Raw genomic sequence first — 19,440 nt, forward strand, 5'->3', positions numbered from 1 at the left:
GGTTGCGTGACTAAGTTGAGGAAAGCCACCCCCAAAAAAGAAATAACGCCCTTTCAATGTAGGCAGTAATTATAGGATTGCAAGCAGCTCTTGAAATCCAAGCTAACTGTGATTAATTTGTATTGACACTTGTCACGTTGCTTTTAATATTTGTTGAAATAAATAAACGCTGTTATTACAGAATATTATATAAGATCAGGTGGACTATACCAAAGGAACTGTAGAAGTGAAAAATACAAGTTACAGTTACAGTAATATTTATAAATATTTATAAATGTTAGTTTTTTTTTTTTCTGTGACATAACTTTGTTCAAAGTAGCAAACCGGACATCATATAGATCAAAAATGTATATATTATATACATTTTTGATAGAAAACAACACTCAGTGTTTATCAGGAGCATCCTTTCTGTCTGAATGAAAAGGCTGTTAATATTCAGTCCTTATTCAGACGGTAATGGGCAAAGCAGAGGCCAAAAATACTTTGCAGTAAGAAGCAATGTGCCTTTCCTTCTGCTGAGTCTAAATAATAATCTATTTATCAAAGTTGGGCAATCATAAATAGGTGTGACTTTAAGCTGAGAGTAATTATTTCCTATTATCCTAATAAAGACATTGGAAATTTCAAGGGAAAAAAGTATAATGGATGCTGAAGGTCTGGTATTTTATATAGAGCAACAGCTCGCATACCAGAGTTGATGGTTCCATCCTCGGACCCTCTAGTTAGAGCTGGGCGATAGAACGATAACGATATGTATCGCGATATAACTTTTACTCGATAGAGAAATTAAGCTATCGCGATAGACCTCGCCGCTCTTGTCCTCTTAAAAAAAAAAAAAAGCGCAGAGCTGAACCAATCACAGCCGCAGCGTCACGTCGCGTGACTTGCTACGTACAGCACAAGTGCCAAGTCGCACGTGTGTTTGTTTGGGAAGCAGCCAGCGGGTAATGGAGCCAGCGCATAATGGAGGAAAATCAACCGAGCGTGACCGAAGAGAAAACAGATGATGGTTCCAATGCCGGAGAGATTGTCGAACGGAAGAGCCAAAGAAGTTCCGTAGTGTGAAGGTATTTCGGCTATTTCAAGTCTGACAAAAAACAGAGTAGCGTGCACTGTAAATTGTGCCGAAAGCAAGTCTGGAAATACAATAAACTGGTGCATGCGTCACACTGTGCGCCACGTTATTGTTTCGGTGAAATGAATTTCTACAATACTGTTACTGTTAATTCTACTCTCTGCAGTGTTTAAATGCTTACATATACACACAGTTACTGTCCGTCCACACATACGACTCGGTTCTGCTTCTATGCCGCAGCTTTGTTTACTTTTTCCCACAGAGGCTTCTAGACTTCTGATTGGCCAACATTTCTGCACGGTTAGGAATCTAGCGCCACCTGCTGCTTTGGCATGTTCATAGCAGCATTTTCCTTCATTTCTGCCTTTATGTGTGGACGGGATTGTTTTTTAAAACGAAAACGGAAAATCTCCGTTTTCAAAAATACCCGTGTACGTGTGGACGTAGCCTCAGTCTCTGACTGGAAGCGCTAATTCGTCATTCGGCTTTTGTCAGACTAAAGTAACTGTTAAAACTGTTTGAAAAGCTAAGCTATACAACAAGGAGAGATTGAGAATTTCCTTTTAGTTCTCAGTTTATTTGATATTGACAAAAGTTAGTCAGTTTTGTCTGTTCTTCTGTAAAACAAACTAAGATTTATTTTTAGAATTTATATTTTGTTTCTAAGTGGAATTGACAATTTAGTCATCTGTTTCGTTTGTTCTATTTTGAAACTTAAACGCTTTAGCGGCTGCCTTTTGTGTAGTTTGCAATATTTGCCTTTATTTATCTGAAAAAGTCTCATGTTCCTTAAGTACATCTACCCTGTTGAACTTATTATGGGAAATAAATATTTAAAAACAAGCTGCTGATTATTTCACATTTTACTTGTGAGCAACGGCACATTTAAATCTTACAAATATAGTTATTTGGCTTATATCGTGATAGATATCGTTATCGCCTGAAATGAAAAAAACATATCGTGATATGAAAAAATCTCATATCGCCCAGCTCTACCTCTAGTCTTGGGTAAGATACTAAACCCTGAGTTACCCCTAATGCATCTGTGTGAGTGTGTGAGCATTAGGTTAATCGCACTGAGACAGAGAAAAAAAATGGATGTGTGCATGGATAAATGAGGCTTGTGGTAAGAAAGCAATTTGAGTGCTTAAATAAAGTCGAAAAGCACTATATGAGTACCATATTTTTCTATGGCTTTTTCATGAAGAATATAAATTTACATTGGATACGGACTGACTGATTAGATGCATGCATTATGTGAACGAGTTGTTTGCTGTTCAGACAGCTTTTTGTTAAGCCTGTTGTTGTAACGGGAGTGCTTCTTATGTAGTGCAAGTTACTTTAGCATAAAGTCTAGAGCAGCCAGGGATCTACCAAGCTTCCAATTAGTAGATGACGTGCTCTACCTCCTAGGTAATGGACACCTCATTGCAGTTTTAGGTCACCATTGTCCAGTATATCACTGATAGTATATAAACTATATCTTACAGCATCCACCCGTCCAATCACCTAATCTGTAAATTGGCTGATTGGTGCATTGTGTGTCACATCTAAGCTGTATGATGATTGAAGCGGGCTGAGCTCGGTCCCACAGCCAGTTGGATAATTAACAGGCTGTTCTCCATGTTAATAGCATTAGTCACCTTGGAGATAATCACAGGCATCTAGAGCACAGAGCCGCAGCCCCTCAGTGTACCTGATAGCCTCCTTAAACAAAGAGCTGACAAATAGACAGCACTAGCTTGTTGACTTTTGGCATAATGTATTTCTTTATTTGTACTAATTGGAAGGTTGGTGGATCCCTGGCTGCCCCAGTCTGCAAAAGGAATAGTACAGGACTATTTAATCTTTGAGAAAACCTTGTTTGACATTTGTGTTCTCAAATACACCTGCAGCCATGTGAAAATCAAAACCTAAATCCTGTGAAACACTAAGTACAATTCATGATTAAGTAGCTTGTACAGTAGAACCACCTTTAGTAGCAATAACTTGAGGTAATAGTTTTCTGTTTGATTTTATCAGTCTCTCACATTGTTTGTTCTCCATCTCCTGCCCATGATTTCAATAGTGTTGAGGTCTGGAATTTGATTGGGTTAGTGCAACAGGTTTTTTTTCAGCCACCGTTGTAGATTGCTGGTGTACTCGGGTCATTGTTCTGTTGCATAAGACAGTCTTAGCTGTCAACACACGACCTCATATTATACTCTAATACTTTGGAATGAAGAGGAGTTCAGAGAGATCAGTGCCTTTAAGGTGCTCAGACCCTGTAGCTGCAAAAGCCCAAACCACCAGTGTGCTTAATGGTTGGTATAGGGTGTTTGTGCTGATATATCGAGTTTGGCTTTCTCTAAACGTGCCTCTGTACATTGCAGGCAAACAAGTTGTCTTTGTGTTTGTCTGTGCAAAGGACATTGTTCCAGAGGTCCTGTAGTTTGTTCAGATGTAACTTGGCAAACCTAAGCCATTTAACCATGTTCTTTTTAGAGAGAATAGGCTTTCTCCTACCAATCCATACTTTTTAAGTGTTTCTTAAAAAACAAAACATGCTAACTTAGGCCTATAGAGTCTGCGATGGTTTTTTTGTTGACATTTCTCTGCACACTCTGACCTAGCTTTCTTCGTGTTAACTCATACCTGAATGCTCCAGACCAGAAAACTGCCAAATTTTTAGCTTTTGTATAGGTGGCCATGCTTGATGATGATCATAGAGAACACATAGTTCTGCAATTTATTTTTCCTTTTTTTCTTTTGTTATTCTGGGATTCGTTGCATGTGTGACTAACAGTCTGTAATTTGGAAAAATATAGAGACATATCAAAGCTTATCAGTGTGTTTCACACTCTCATCTGTTCGGATTGGTTGCCAGAAGCTCATATGGTGATTTTGGCTTCCAGTGAAATATGATTCATCTGTATCTGATTCTGTTTTTCACTACAAGCATAATTTGTTTTGGGGCCACAGAAGTGTTTTTAATTAAGTTACTTATGATGAATCTGAAATGTTAAGAGAATGTTAAAGTCGTTGTATGTGTGCTATTTAAAAAAAAAAAAAAATGGAAGGGGAAAAAAAAAAGTCTATACAGATTTCAATTCATAGTTATTTTTTCAGCCTTCTTTGAGTCAGCCTTAAGGAAATGCAGCTCTGCATCATATTATACAAGGCAGTGACTTAATGAGCCTAACGAATGTAGCCATGTTCGGTTAAGTTAGGATCATTTTGTCTAAACTATGCATTTAAAATGAGTATTTGTTTTGAGCCTTTGTTTTGTGTGGAGAGAGCTAATGGGTAATTTATCTTACTGTGAATCTAAATCACCGCAATGAGTCTCACGTTGTGAGGGAAACTCACAGGGGGAAAAAGAATAGATGCAGTTCTCCTCTCCATGGCCTCGTGTCATAAATTACCTGGCCATTGATCCATGGGTGTCTAAGATTCTCGGTGGACCTCCTCCACACATTCATCAAGCTTTAAGTCTGCAGCTAATGCCTCAAACACACACTCCTCTCCGGAGGGTCAGCAACATGGCCTGTTGCTTAGATACAACACAGATTTGTATTTATATGAAGAGAAGATTGTACCTGGAGGGCTGCATAATGCACCAAGATGTTTGAACATCTTGGCCTGTGTTAGATTTTTGGTTTAGTATTGAGAAGACACTTTTCATACGCGTAAAACAGTTTGAACAACACCTGCAGAAAGGAGGAAGAAAGCCTCCTGTCTGCCTGATTCTTTGAAACTTAAAACATAAGAAAATATAAGAAAACATATCTTGAATCTGTTTGAATCACATTTGGGAGGTTAAGAAGAAAATCTGAAATAGGAAATTCAGGTAATGTAGAATTAAGTGGCAAATGCATTTGTTCCTTTACTCATTTCCATTTTCTCTGTCAGCTCTGCGCCAATCACATGTGTTTTCATTTCCTCTGCAATATTCTTTGAGCAATTTTTGTGACAAATGCAATCAGTGGCAGAGTTGTCACTGCAAAGTGACAGTGCTGATGACTTCATAATCAAGTTGTGTTGATGCCAATCATTATATTCATACAAAGTTTTTAACTCTGAAGGCACATACAAGTTGAGCTGGTTGCAAATACAGGTGAAAGCAAAGAACGAGCCTCTCGTTCCAACAATAAACTTCAGTTTTATTGCCCTGCATTTCAGTTGTCAACAGTGTTCATTGTTGCACATTGCTGCTTTAAGGAGTTCTCTTCTTGTTGCCGACTTTGTTTGCAGTGCTCCATCTGGGATTTGAGAATATATGTACAAAAATTGTGGCAGTCCATTCAGGAGATGTTCCAGAGGAAGACCTGACCTGTAGTTCTAGTGAAGGAATCAGTAAAAACATTAATTTCATTCTCTATAAAATCACAATTCTTGAAATAGTTATATACATGCAACAGTCTAGATGAGAGTGGTTAACCATGTGACTACTGAACAGACCACTGTTATGAACATAGTGATACCATAGTGATACAGCAACATCAGGAAGAAGGAACACGAGAAACTTGAGAAGTACCAAGGACTCAGAGAAGAGCTCAAGAAGATGTGGAGGGTGAAGGTAGCAGTGGTCCGAGTGGTAATCGGAGCACTAGGTGCAGTGACTCCCAAGCTAGGCAAGTGGCTCCAGCAGATCCCAGGAACAACATCCTAGATCACTCTCCAGAAGAGTGCAGGACCCTCAAGCTCCCAGGCCTCTGGTACAGGACCTGAGCTCGAAGGATAGACCGCCCAAATGAACGAGAGGGGAATTTTATCTTTTTTTATATATAAAATTAACATAATGACGTGATAATCCATAAAGAATAGTATCCCATCTTGCACTGCTACTAGTAATTTTAACTCATTCATAAGTTGTAGTTAAGGTCCCATTTCCTTTCCCACATAATTATCCATGAGAGCATGCTCTTTGTTCCTAGCGTTGGTCATTTCCACATCAAAAGGTAAAAAGGAGGAAAGTACAGTACGTTAAGACACACCATTCCTCCTTTTTTCAACATTACCTTTAACTCTCTCCCATTGAAAAAGGCTTTTCATTCCCATGAAGATGACTCTTTTGTTGTTGTTATCTTCAGGTTCACTACTTTCATGTGGGAAGCATGTTACTGATGGCTTGTTACGCTTGTGCAACTAATGCATTCTTCCTCACACTGTGTGCTTCTGATCTCATACCCAGTGTTAGTGCTTGTGTTTTTATGAGTAGCCAGTGTAAGGGTGAAGGTAGACTTGATTAAATTATGCTCTACAGCTGTGGTGACTTTCCTCCACTGGAGTCTATGATGCTCTAAGCTGAATTATCTTCCTTTGTAATGGAGATTAACCTCACTAAAAAAATGTACGTAGCCTATTTAACTTCCATATTTTAACATGGGCCACGTGAGCCTCACTAACGAAGCAGTTCTGCCTCGACTGCTAAGGGTTGTACAAGATTTAAAACTGTGGTCAATCCTTCCCTGCTTACAGGCTTTTAGGGGTAATAGGATAAGATTAACACATTTGCATACTATTGCCATGAATTATTCATGCAGTGTCCTCTTCTCTAATTTGCAGGAGCAGGGCCTGTCTCCTCATTCACTTTAACATCTGGGTGACCTGGAAGTGAAGCAAAAGAGCCCCAGTGCCTATCAATCCACTCTTAGTGTCACCTGGCACGTGCCACCCTTGTATTAGCTTGGTACTTACTATAGCTCAGCCAGCCATGTGCACTAGGGTGTGGATTGGAAAAACTGTTGCAATTTGAGATAAAACTATGGTTTACTTAAACATATTGTCCAAGTATTCCTAATGCATTTATTCAATTTTATTTTTAAATGTAACTTTCATTTTGCATCCGTTGCATGTCTGCAGCCCTGGAAACTCAGATGAATCATTGGCTCTTTTAATGTTCATCAAAGCAGACATTGATCACAAATAAGGAAGTCCCAAGAACACAGAGAGGAACTTTGCACTCGTGTTCATATTGATTTTGTTTGTTCCTTTTTTGCGCATTTAAAAGAGAATAGATACAACATGATAGCCTGACAAGAATGAGAGCTTAACTCACTGGCGTTGACACTGGTAAGACCTCATGATAATTTGTGGGGCAAATGCTAAAGACTATTTGGTATTCAGTTTCCACATAACAGATAAGTAGTTTTTTGATAAAGCCAGCTAGCGATGTAATATCTTTGCAATTTGCTAAACTGGTAATTACGCTGAAAATTATGGGATTTAAAAAATGGCTCAACACAACAAGCTGGAGATCACCTCAAAGTGACTTTACAAAATTAGATGTAAAAGCTGTTAAAGACTGCCAATTATATACCCAATATGAGCAGTCAATTAAAAATAACAGCATGCAAGTTTTCTAACTAAAGTAGAATATATCAGTTTTCTTTGTTACCTTTTATTTTAGGTAAATAACCAGTAATAATAAAGATACCACTGACACCGGGTGTTTCCTGGTTTTCAGTTTCTTTCTACTTGTAGTTGGAAATCATCATTTTCAATTGGAACAGCCTCTCAGGTTGAATTTTAAACTCTGAAAGTCAGAACACCCCAACTGCCAATCTTAGATGGCAGCTGTTAACATAAACAGTAGTAAAACTGTTAAACTTTTACTCTGTCGTGCATTTGTGATTTGCCAAATAGGCTTTTGGTAGATCATTGACCAGAGTCTGCCTGTGAATGTGCTGCAGCGGTGTTTTAATGTGCAAAAAGAAAAAAGAGCATTGTTTTGTATTGCTAATGAGTGGCTCAAAATGTTTGGTATAAACAGCATGTGCAAATGAATACAGCGCTGAGAATTATGAATTATGAGCATTATGTAACATGCATGTGCTTATGCTGCTTGTACTAGGCTGAAAGTATTAACTTTGTCTGACCCTTCTGGTTGTTTTTAGGTTATAGTCATAACCATCCATCATATATTATTAATATCTACTAAATCTAGTAATATATGTCAAATATTTTACAAATATTAATTTATCATTTCACAGCACTAGCAATCTGGTAGAAATGTTTTGTGAATTTTTGAAGCTCTTTTTCCCCTCACCCTGTTCCTTTGTTGGCTAGTGATTTAGGCTGAATGGGGTTATTACACAGCTGGTGTAATGGAGATTTTATGTCTCGAGTTTAGCACTTGGATGAGGCATATTTGGGAAGACTGAGTGCTGATCACTACAAAGCATAGACCACTCATTACCAGAAAGCATTTGCCTCCCTTGCTTGCATCATTAACAAAATATTTGAGATCCATGATCACCTTTGCGTTTGGATGCATGCACGTGCATCTTGGTAGGTGTGCAAATGTGTGTGTTTAGACAGCTTAGTCAGCCTTATGCTTTAGTCTTTCTGAGCTCCTTTTTGCTGCTCTCCCTCACCTGCTGATGGCTCTCTTCCTGCTGTTGTAAAGATACAGAATGATTCACAGCCTCTAGTCACAACATGGGGCTCCCAGCTCCCAGACAGGCATCAGTCTCTTTCATTGACTGCAGTTCTGTGACTGACTGTCTGAGTATCTGATGATCTGATCTGACTCACCTCAGTCTGCTGCTTATAAAGCCCTCTCCTCTCCTCTCACCATTTAGTTCCCCTCTTATTTGACTTCAATTGCTTTACGTGCTAATTATTGCTCTTCTTCTGAAAGTGCATGTATTGGTAAAGTTATGTTTCCCCAAGGGTAACGGTTCTAAAATGTCCAACAGTGAAAAGTATACTCTAGTGAAATGAAAATATAATCACTACCTTTGGAAATAAGGTGAGCCAAATGCACGATACTGTGTTTGCAACCTTATCTGCAAGCTATACCTAGTGCTTGTTATTGTGTCTGGACAAAATAGTTTATCTGAACAACCTACTGCATTGCGTTGTTTTTGAACGCACCCTGGACTTGTTAGATGTGCCTTGCTGCATACACTGCCAAGTTTATTAGAAACAGTTTTTTCTTCATACACTTTTTTTCATTTGTTTAAACTGTATTCTCTTCTTTGTTATATCATAATGGTTCTGTTAAAATACATTTAGATTTATATAAAATACTATTACTGTTGTTTTGGTTTCAAAACTTGGTTTGGTTTTCACTGATGTCACTGTCTTTGCTTAATGGGAACTCTTGCCAGATCTGGTACCAGAAACAAAGTATTTTCTTTCTTTCTTTCTTTCTTTCTTTCTTTCTTTCTTTCTTTCTTTCTTTCTTTCTTTCTTTCTTTCTTTCTTTCTTTCTTTCTTTCTTTCTTTCTTTCTTTCTTTCTTTCTTTCTTTCTTTCTTTCTTTCTTTCTTTCTTTCTTTCTTTCTTTCTTTCTTTCTTTCTTTCTTTTTAATGTTTTGTTTGTAAATTTGCATCTAATTTGTGAAGCGATAGGGGCTAATTGATTCAGGAAACTGGTTCTGATCAGATCAATTTGGAAGCAGTTCTTCTAAATTCTAAGCCTTACATACAACCTCCTCTCTTTTTTGTTATTTCTTCCCCGTGGGCTGTGATCTGCCCCACCTCATTCCCCCTTTTCCCAGACACCAAAGAACTACAGTTTTTTTTTTTCTTTTGGGGGGGAAGCAAAAAACAAGTCACAGTTCCCTGTTACTCCTCCTCTCTCCTTCCATATTCATTTGCACACTTTTCTGCATCCCATTTCTCTAATTTGATGTTGTGCGGTTCCAGGAGGAAGTTCTAATTTGTATCTTCTTAGATATGAGCATGTAGTGGGTGTGTGCAGATAAGGACCACCCTCCCACAGGAATAATGCATTATTCTCTGTGTGATGTAGCGTGGTGATATGGTGGAAGGGCTTGTCAAGGATGTGATGGGTCTTTGTTACCTGACTTTTTCCTTTTTTTTTTTCCTTCCTCTTGCCTTCTATCTCGGCACTCCTCCATGCCTTCCTGACAAGTGTGCCTCTTTAAAGAGCTGTTTGCTGTTTGACTGAGAAGTCAAAATCAGAACATTGCTCCAGTGGTGCACACACACCACCTTGTAAAAAGCCTCATCCCATCTCTCTCCCTCTCTTTCTCAAAAATCGTATTTAACTTTGCCATATCTGTTTTGCTTTTCACTTTCCGTTGCTCCTAGACTTTCACTTTCTATCTTCTAAACATGTAATTTAGTTGAAATACTTGCACTGATGCCTGAATCTGATTATTACTGAACTTGCTTCTAGATTGAACACCTTTAGAAGCACGATTTTCAAACTAAAGTGAAGTAAGAGGAGTACTGGGTTGACACCACGTTGCCTTCAGGTGGCAAAGACTCAAAGCAAACAATAAACACACTTGTGTGCTCAACAGAAATGCACACAAGCTCATTTGTTTGTTCACAGTTGCGTTTTTTTCCCTGGTATGTGGGGGAGGTATTTATGCAAAATACCACGTCTCTATTTCCATCTTTTTTTTTCCTCCATGTAAAAAGAGTGTTTTGTAGGTTTGAAGAATTCTTAGACATCAGGTGCACGCAGCAGAACAAGCACGATAACAGCCATTGTTTTAGTCATACAGCCACACGTGGGAGTTATCTTCTTTTTGTTAGTAAAGTTTTGGAAGTAGACTTCATAATCAGTGAATATGTCTTTAATGAGTCTATGCTGGAAAATAGTGACAGATGCTTATCATAGAGGCCCTAGAGCATAAAGGTAATGTTGTTTGGTAGTGGCTCCATGTTATAGTGGTTAATACAGTTGCCTGAGACACCAAAGATTCCTGGTTCCAGACAGTTAAAGTGACTGCTTACCTTCAGGCTTCCCACACACAAGACATTTTCAGTTTCTAAAGCATCTGCTTGTATTAGTTCTATTATTATTATATTTTGTTACATACCTGACTGGTGGGAATAATGCCAACGTAAAGCCGCTTTTTCAACAAACTCAAGTCCCGAAGTTTTCTCCATGGTGTGAATGCCTGCCCAGGGTTTCGCTCTAACTCACATTCTTTGCCTCCTTTAACACCGAGTCTTTTGTTTGCTCAGAAGAGTTTTCACAGTTTCTCCGATTGTTGCGCCATTCAATATTTCGACAACATGGGGAAGGCTATCAGTGGCTAACAAAAGCACTGTCCTCCAGTCTTTCATCTGGTGGCAGACACACACACACAAACAGAACTGCATAGCTAACGTGACACTTATATTCAACCAGTGTGATTGCTGGTGTTATTATTATTCAACGACCAGTACCACCAGATTGTGCAGGAAACGTTAAAAATGATGGATATACGATTGCTCTGAGTTCATGTAACTTTGAATTCTCCTTAAATTAATAAAATATACATAGTTGGTGAATTTTAATTAAAATTCTGATGTTTCTTTTTTATCAGTGTCTCAATGCGAGATGCACTTGCAACCCTCTAAATAAAATTCAGGATTTTCTGTGCTTTGCCTTGAATTTGTTCCAGACACTGAGGTAATACTTGATAGATTGTGCTGAGGGCTACATCAGCTTAAGGGGATGACCATACTCTGTTTTCTATCAAGTGCACCCACTCTTCCCACTCTAGGAGAAAAAGTATATGTATTCTATTTATTTACTTTTTTATCATTATTTTTAACTTCGGTCATAGCAACTGTGCTTATTCCTACAGTGGTTTTCTTATCGCCAAATATACATTTGAATGTCAGACACATCTCCCGCCTGCTGATCCATATCTGTAGATTCTCTCTTTCTCTCGTTTGTAAACCACTCCAGCAAATGTTACCTTTTCTTATCTGAATTGGGAAAATAAGCTTTTTTTCTTCACCCCATTCACAGCACGTGTGGATCTGTAGACAGGATAACCTTGGTTGCTGAACTGTAAATGTCACTGTGGCTTGCTAGCCAGTTGCATTTCTTTTCACAGGCCAGTGTGGCTCTCTTACGGGGGCACACCCGTGACACCAGGACTAAGCAGATGTGCACACATGAATGAGAATGAGTCAGCAGGGCTCTCACTGTTGACCAGGAGAGGCTGGCTGAAATATCATCAAATGCCAGAAATACTTGACAGATGAAAGATTATCAAAGAGATAATAGCAACAAACACGATGTGCTCGTGTTTGTTGTGCTCTGCAAAAGGTGATGACCAGGCGCAGCACCAGGACACACTATAGCTCATCAAGCTGCAGAAAGGCACAATGCACACCTCTCAGTGCCTGGAAAATGGATAATACTGCACCTGAAAACCCACTGGAGCTTATTGTTGCTGCCTTTGAAAGGATTTTAACATTAACTAGACATCAAGTGTGACTTGCAAGGCTTCTGGTTAATTTACTGGTTTTATCCAACAGCTATTACAAAGATGGAGTATGTTGTCAACGCTTTTACTAGAATCAAAGCAATCAAGTTTTTTGTTTCATACATACTCACTCATTTATGTCTCCTTTTGTGTGTTCTTTCTGCTTCCATGGCCATCAGTTTATATCGCTTGCATGCAGAAAATTGAAAGGGCATATCTAAGCAGCATCTGGATTTGCATGCTAGGTAATTTGTTCTTCACACAGAAAGATGGTAGATGGGAGGCAGTTATGCTTATTAATATTTCAATACTGCGGTTATTGGTCTGTGCCTCAGCCCTCAAGGTTTATCTGTGTGATGGCGTATTTTGGGGACTGAGACCATCAATATTCGTGGCAGGAGGGTATTATGCAGTTTATTATGAGCATCCTTTGCCTGCTGTAGGTTCCCAACCATTGCCCCCAAATGGCTCTTCAGTCTCAAGATCACTAACTTGTGATCTTGAAACAGTGTTCAGCAATTTATTTATTTTTTTTACTGCCAGTGTAAAAACAGAGGGTGCCTGACTGTCATGCATTAATTTAGACTGGCATACTGGCCAGGGTAGTTTAGCGGTCTGCAGGGTAGTTTTACGTTACAGCATCAGTGGATCTTGCTTAAAGTGTGTAGTTTAGAGATGTTTTATGCATATACTCTTTATATAACAGGTCGATGAATTTGGTTAGCAAAGGTGTATGAATCAACTGTATGGTCCATTGCCCATAGGTCACAGATAAAATACTAGAATTTCAATTACCAGTCTTCTTGACTGTACTGTTAGTAGCATTAATGCTATTAGAATATTATTGTGGTTAAACCCCCCACCAAAAACCACAAAGTGTGCACTTTTGCAATTTAAAAAAAAGTGTTTAATTGGATCAATTTTTTTTTAAAGGGAAAATGGGAGAAAAATGGGCCATTGTGTTGAGATCAACTTTTAAATCCTACCTTTTTTGTGGAGGGGGTGGTGTGTGTGTGTGTGTGTGTGTGTGTGTGTGTGTGTGTGTGTGTGTGTGTGTGTGTGTGTGTGTGTGTGTGTGTGTGTGTGTGTGTGTGTGTGGTCCTCCTTTTTATATAAAAAAAAAATGAACAGATTAAGAAGCTGAATGCTTTCCTAGCAATTCAGAGACAACATCATTAACTGCATGGACTTGTAAGACTGTGTCTCTACCTGTATATACGCTGAACATTGGAATATTCACATTTCTGTAAAATTTGTAAGTTGCACATGGCATTTTAAAAGGAATTTGTGTAATTGTTGTTGGACACTCTTGAGACCTTTCAGTATGAGGTAAATGTCAGAAGCCATCAGGTCGAGTGTGCCTCGGAGCAGGTCTTTGCTGCTGGGCTTGTCTAAGGACACCTTGTCTCCTCTCTTTGCACTCCTTATTTCAGTCTGAGGAACAGCCCATCAAACTCAGGAGAAGCAATTATCAGTTTCATATTTGGTGCTGAAAACCAACACAAACACATTGGGAAGGGATAAACTGGGGCAGCCTGGCCATCATTAACCAGGAAATTATCTATTTCCAAGAATGCTGTGGCACTGAATTATAATATTAAACTGACAACATGTTTCCAAGGAAAACATACTTCTTGTTTAGTCATGTTGATAAACACCTAAATGAGTCCAAGATGTGTTTTTTTTGTGAGTGTGTTGTTGTTTTTTTGCTTTCATATTGTTTTGTGAAATTATAATTAAATGATATTATTTATTTCCTTTTTTTTCTGGTTTTAGTTCCTGTGTTTGAAGAACATCCGGACATTTCTGAAGGTGTGTCATGACAAGTTTGGGCTCCGTAACAGTGAACTCTTTGACCCGTTCGACCTCTTTGATGTCAGAGACTTTGGCAAGGTGAGTTAAACATTACAAAACATGGATGCATGTTCAGCTGTTTAGTCTCCAAAATGTCCTTTGACATTGCATGGGACAGAAACAGTACTGCCCACTTTAACTGCGCTGGCTACTTAGAGACATGATGTTGCTTGTGTTTCTGATAATATCAATCAGGCTACAACATTCAAGATGTGGCATTTTTCTGATTAGATCTTGTTCTACAGGCTGGAGTTTGAGTCTGGACATTTTTCAGCTTTGAAATGTGGAATTTGCTGCGTTTATCACATGATACTCGTTTTTCTTCTGCTGTTACTACTGCTTGTTTGGAACTTATGAATACTCATTTTGCCCTCAATATAATGTGAAAAGCATGTGTAGAAGACATGTGCATTATAGTGCAGCATGCCTGTAAGGCTTGCATGAGTTTAAAGGTAGTTCAAAGTCAAACTGGTCAGCTGGTTACATTAGCTGTCATTGTGGAGCTGAGAGCTCAGCTGAGCATTTGGTGTGTAGCACCTCAGGGTCAGCAATCTCATCTCGTGTCACTAAGTGACGAGAGTTAAGTGCAATACTCTTTCCTAACATTCTGCAATCTGTGCCTACAGTAAGGTGGGATATGTGTGTTGGCCCAACAGTGAAGATGTCTGACTCACTTGTGCATAGTATTAGCTGATGAAGAGTTTAATGAACATTTGTTTTGTGCAATATTAAAGTGGACTTTTAAAAACGTATTTAGTGGTTAACCAGAGACCCTCAGAGGAATTTCCTAAATGTGGAAATTTAGGCAGACTGCAAAGCTACATGTTGGCTCCTTGTACCTGGCTTGACAGCCAGACATCTAGGAAAGAAAAACTCGAGGTGGTTTAACATCAAATCAGGATTTCTTTGAAGATGATCTTAGCACTTCTACCAATTTGTTGATCCAGAAAACTCAGGAGGGGATTATATTTTTCTACCAGAACTGGGAATACCTTAGGATGCACCCAGCTGTTGTACATACCTGGGGGAAAACACTTCTGGTTACTTTCTTTCATCTGGTCCTGAAAAAGTTTATCATCAAATCAGCTGGTTTAACTCCAGGTTTATATATCATTAAAAATATCAACATACAGCACTGCTTTTAAATATGACTTTTTTCCATGCATCTCTCGCTGGTTAGCTTAGTCAAAAACTGGATGGCAACCTCTTTGGCTAGAAAAAAAATGTGGTTGCCCTGTGATAATAATTTTGATCAGATACTAGTCTGCAACCATGGTTTTCTCTAGTGTGTCTGTTGTATAACAAGACAATCATGCCATGGTCAACATATCGTGTTGGTTTCAGCTGCTGAAGATGTAATAGCTTTGACTGCACCGTGTGTGGCTACAGAGTGAGCCTTGGCTTCTTTTCGGCTGTTAAAACAGGCTGCATGTAATGCATGATGTTCATAAATTAGATGGTGGCAGCTCATGCCATTGTGCCAAGACTTATGTGGTACATGTTTATGTGATGTTAATACTGTAGCCTTTCAGCTGATTGAAAAAGCTGTATTTATACTGAAGCCTGGAGAATATTCTGTAGAGGTGATGTATGAATAAACTATATTACATCATTTTTGAATGATGACAATGAGGAATGTTATCTACTCATTAATCTATTAAATTCCAGATCTTAAACACGCTCGCTCATCCTGCTGTGGGCTGAAAAATATAGGCCCAATGAAAGAAGAGGAAAAAAGGAATGAAAGGAAAGTTAAAGGAGACAAGGACTCATTTGGCAGTTTGTAGATAAACCACAAGACGATATCTGAGAGTCAATGAGCTTTCAGTGAATGGTATTAAAATCCAACGGCAGTCAGAATCAATCACATAGGCCCTCCATATGTCAATTTAGAAATTGCTTTTGTATGGTCTCAGTGGTGGCAGGCTTGTCTCACTATTGATTTTCCATTAAGGGCCAAACATCACATTATAATATATTGAATTGAGCAGATCCCCACTAATGTGACATACATTTAAATAGTGAGCATGCCTCATAAACGGAAGATAAAGAGGGACGTTTTATTCTTGCAGTTTATATGAGCCATCCTCTTTTGTTACCTTGACGCAAAAAATGTCGTGTCCACGTCTGATACAGAACAATGGGACATTATGAATTAGGTCCTAAATATGTGAATAGGATACAGTGAAAATATCTCATTCTTCCCTTCTTTCTGTACTAATTTTTGTTGAAAATGCTTGGGATCAGAGTAACAAACAGGGCATTCTGCTAAGTACAGCCCTAATGGTTGGTTGGAACTACAGTGAAAGCTATAATTTAAGAGTGGAATTAAACCAGATGGGTTTGGGGAGAGGGGTTTTTTTTTTTTTTTTGGTGGCAGAGCTTCTATAAACATTAATCAGCCCCCATCCACCTTTCATACCTCCACATTTGCTGCCAGGGGACCCAGAGTTCATCTCCCTTGGCCTCTGGTCACCATCTCTTCCTCTAATGATGGCTTTCCGCAGGTCACAGGCAGAGAGATTCAAGGCCAAAAGAGCCCAATGCTATTACAAAGTAATTGTGCCTCCAAAACCTCCCCGCTACGTTTTCCAGCGGGGCTGGTATTGAAACAGATGAAGCAAATAACCAACTCGATGTTTTCTACCGACTTTTCTTTTTTTTAATAATCAAAGTAATTTCATCCCAAGACACCTTTGGCCACATCCAACTTCGGCTTATGCTCGCTTGTTTTGTGAAGCCCTTGTATGCTTTCATGCACATATCGCCACACTTTGATTCTTTGCGCTCTAACCCATCCCCCATCATTAGAAATTCATTATGACATCATTAAACCAATGAAATACAGCTTATTACAGTAGACCCCAGAGAACGCTTTTATTTAAACACCTCCCTCCATCCGAACCCAGCCGCCTCGTTTCCTTTCTCCCAACCTATTTTAATTAGCCACCAAAGGAACATTGCTGTCATTTAAATGAACATGGTAATCAGTTTATTTGGCTGTTGCCATGATTAGCATAATTAGCCTGCACCTGTTAACCATCTATCAACAGTTTGGTAATTTTCCATGTGTGACTGGAGAGCAGTGGAGGAAGGAAGCTTTCTGACAGATTTGCTGTCTTCATTAAAGGAAATGGCGTCATTTATTTGAGATGCAGCCAGAGTTGCTTGGATCCATTTCTAGATTGAAATAGCCTTGGATCCATGACTGAGGGACTTGTGAAGTGTAAAGCTATAAAAGTAATGCTCAGTGACTTGATAGTGAAGTGTCAAGGTGAATTTCACTTGTAGGCTGCATTTGAATGGAAAGTGGATGTTCAGTACGTCATGGTCCCCCGTTTTTAACCTAGTGTTTTGAGTTTTGTTGTGGTTTCATACCATTGCATTAAGAAGACAATTTAAGTTCAAGCTTTGAATTTAGTCCTGACTTTAGTTCTTTTGAGTGTCTCTGAGTTTATCTATATTTCTAGTTCATGGTGTCTTGTTTGATATTAGGGTCCTTTTATGTCTTTGTTTCATCTCTGTGTCTTGTCCTCAGCATCTCCTGTGGAAGTCAGTCTTGTTTCTATGTTTATTTACCTTTGTTTCCCCAGTTGTCTTTGTCTGTCTCTCTGTGTCTTTCTGGTTTCTCAGTGTCCCTCTCTCTCCCACTCCTGTCCCTAACTCTCTAGCTCTTTCTCTTGTCTCTAGCTCGCTGGGTCTCTCAGTCTTTCAGCTTTGTTATGTTTCTCGTACTTCCTGTTTTATTCTGATAGTCACTTGTCCATCATTGTGTGCTGCATCATGTTTCGTTTTCCTTTCCCTGTCTGTCAATTAGATTATACCCAGCCGTGTTCCCCAGGTGTTTCCCCTCTGCCCTCATTCCCTGTGTCTATTTATTAGCTGCATTTCCCTCTGTTCCTCGTCGCAATCTACCGCAATGTTGTGTGGGCGTTCTGTTCAGTGGTTCTCGCTAATGTGCTCTGGTACCTGCCAGTAGGGCTGGGCCATATTATACCGTTCACGGTAATACCGGTATAATGTTAGGCAACGATAGGAAAATGAAATATCGCGATAGAATGGGAGTAAAACGCGCATGCGCAGTGCCTTTGTTTTCATACGCACATGGCCGATTGTTGAGTGAAACAGATGAACCAGAATTGGTTTGTAAAAATGGTGCAACTTCCGTGATGTGGAACTGGTTTGGTGTTTGTCCGTCAGATACACAACAAAGCACATTTTTTTGCAGAACATGCAAGCGGCCGTTGTTATTGTCATATTTGTCGGACTAAGATGCTCTTAAATCTGGGAGTAATCTGGGTCCTAAACTCCGTAATCTTCAGGTCAAACAACACTGCAGCATCACTTAGAGTTAAAAACTGTCTAAATTCTTTCATCTTTAATAAAACGATCAGCATTGCTGCTTTACCAGGTGTAACTATAAAGTTTAACTTCCAGGCATCCATGAAAACAAAAGTTATTACATTTAACGGAGTTAGAAGTTAGCAGGAAGCTAGCGGAAGTTAGCTCGCTAGTTTCGCTAGTTACCTAAGCATGATATAGCATGTTCTGACTGAGAGATTTCTGAAAAAAATCAAACGTACAGCTCTGCTATCACTTCCAACATAAATGAAGACAGGAAACTAAACAGCAGTGATGTTTGTAGGGTTACTGAAGTTGGGCTAGCTGGTATATAATGATGTGCTATGTGATCGCTAGCGATACAGCTATGTTAGCATAACATAAACAGTGAAGCTGGAGGACGAACACTAACACTTTTCCACTTATAAAAGTTAACGTGAAGGTTCTTCATGGTTAGAGACAAATGCAATCGCATGGCAGGATGCTGTAAACGGACCAAACTTCAGTCAGGAGAACAACTGAGATAATCCATCCACAATACGAGGTTAGTCATTAGTATACTGCAACAACATGGGAATAGAGCAGCTGCCAGAGAATTCAACATTAATGAATCAATGGTACAGAAGTGGAGGAAGCAAGAAGAATGAGTTTAATAAAGTTTGATTTATCTGACTGCTTTGTTTCGCTTAATGTGCCTTATAATCCCGTGCATTTTATGCTCCGAAAAATGCGTACTGCACACTGCAGTTTAATGTTGCAAAGCACCTATTTTTAACTTCAGTGGATATTATATATGGTTATGCTCAGGATATGTCAGCCCATTTCTACTGGAAATGCCTTTTGGTTAAACTTTCAGCAAGGAATTTGCATTTGCACTGTTACATTTTTATAAAGCTTTAATGTACATAAAAACCAGCTTCTTGTTTAAGTGAAAATAAATGGAAGGTTGTCTTTTTGCGCTAGTAATGTTGTGGAGTTGTATTTTGTCTCGCATCAATTA

The 19,440-nt window shown here is 39.0% G+C and overlaps 1 protein-coding gene across 14 annotated transcripts in view; it reads left to right on the forward strand.

Annotated features, from left to right (window-relative positions):
- The window catches only part of vav2 (vav 2 guanine nucleotide exchange factor), a 203,006-nt gene that overhangs the window by 43,006 nt on the left and 140,560 nt on the right, over window positions 1-19,440 (forward strand). For all 14 annotated transcript variants that reach the window (XM_026174291.1, XM_026174297.1, XM_026174299.1 and 11 more), the window contains exon 2: window positions 14,022-14,138. In XM_026174291.1, the coding sequence (XP_026030076.1) occupies window positions 14,022-14,138 (117 nt within the window). The remainder of the gene's footprint in view (window positions 1-14,021; window positions 14,139-19,440) is intronic.

The sequence above is a fragment of the Astatotilapia calliptera genome, chromosome 7 (genome assembly GCF_900246225.1).
Source record: "Astatotilapia calliptera chromosome 7, fAstCal1.2, whole genome shotgun sequence".
NCBI classification, from domain to species: domain Eukaryota; kingdom Metazoa; phylum Chordata; class Actinopteri; order Cichliformes; family Cichlidae; genus Astatotilapia; species Astatotilapia calliptera.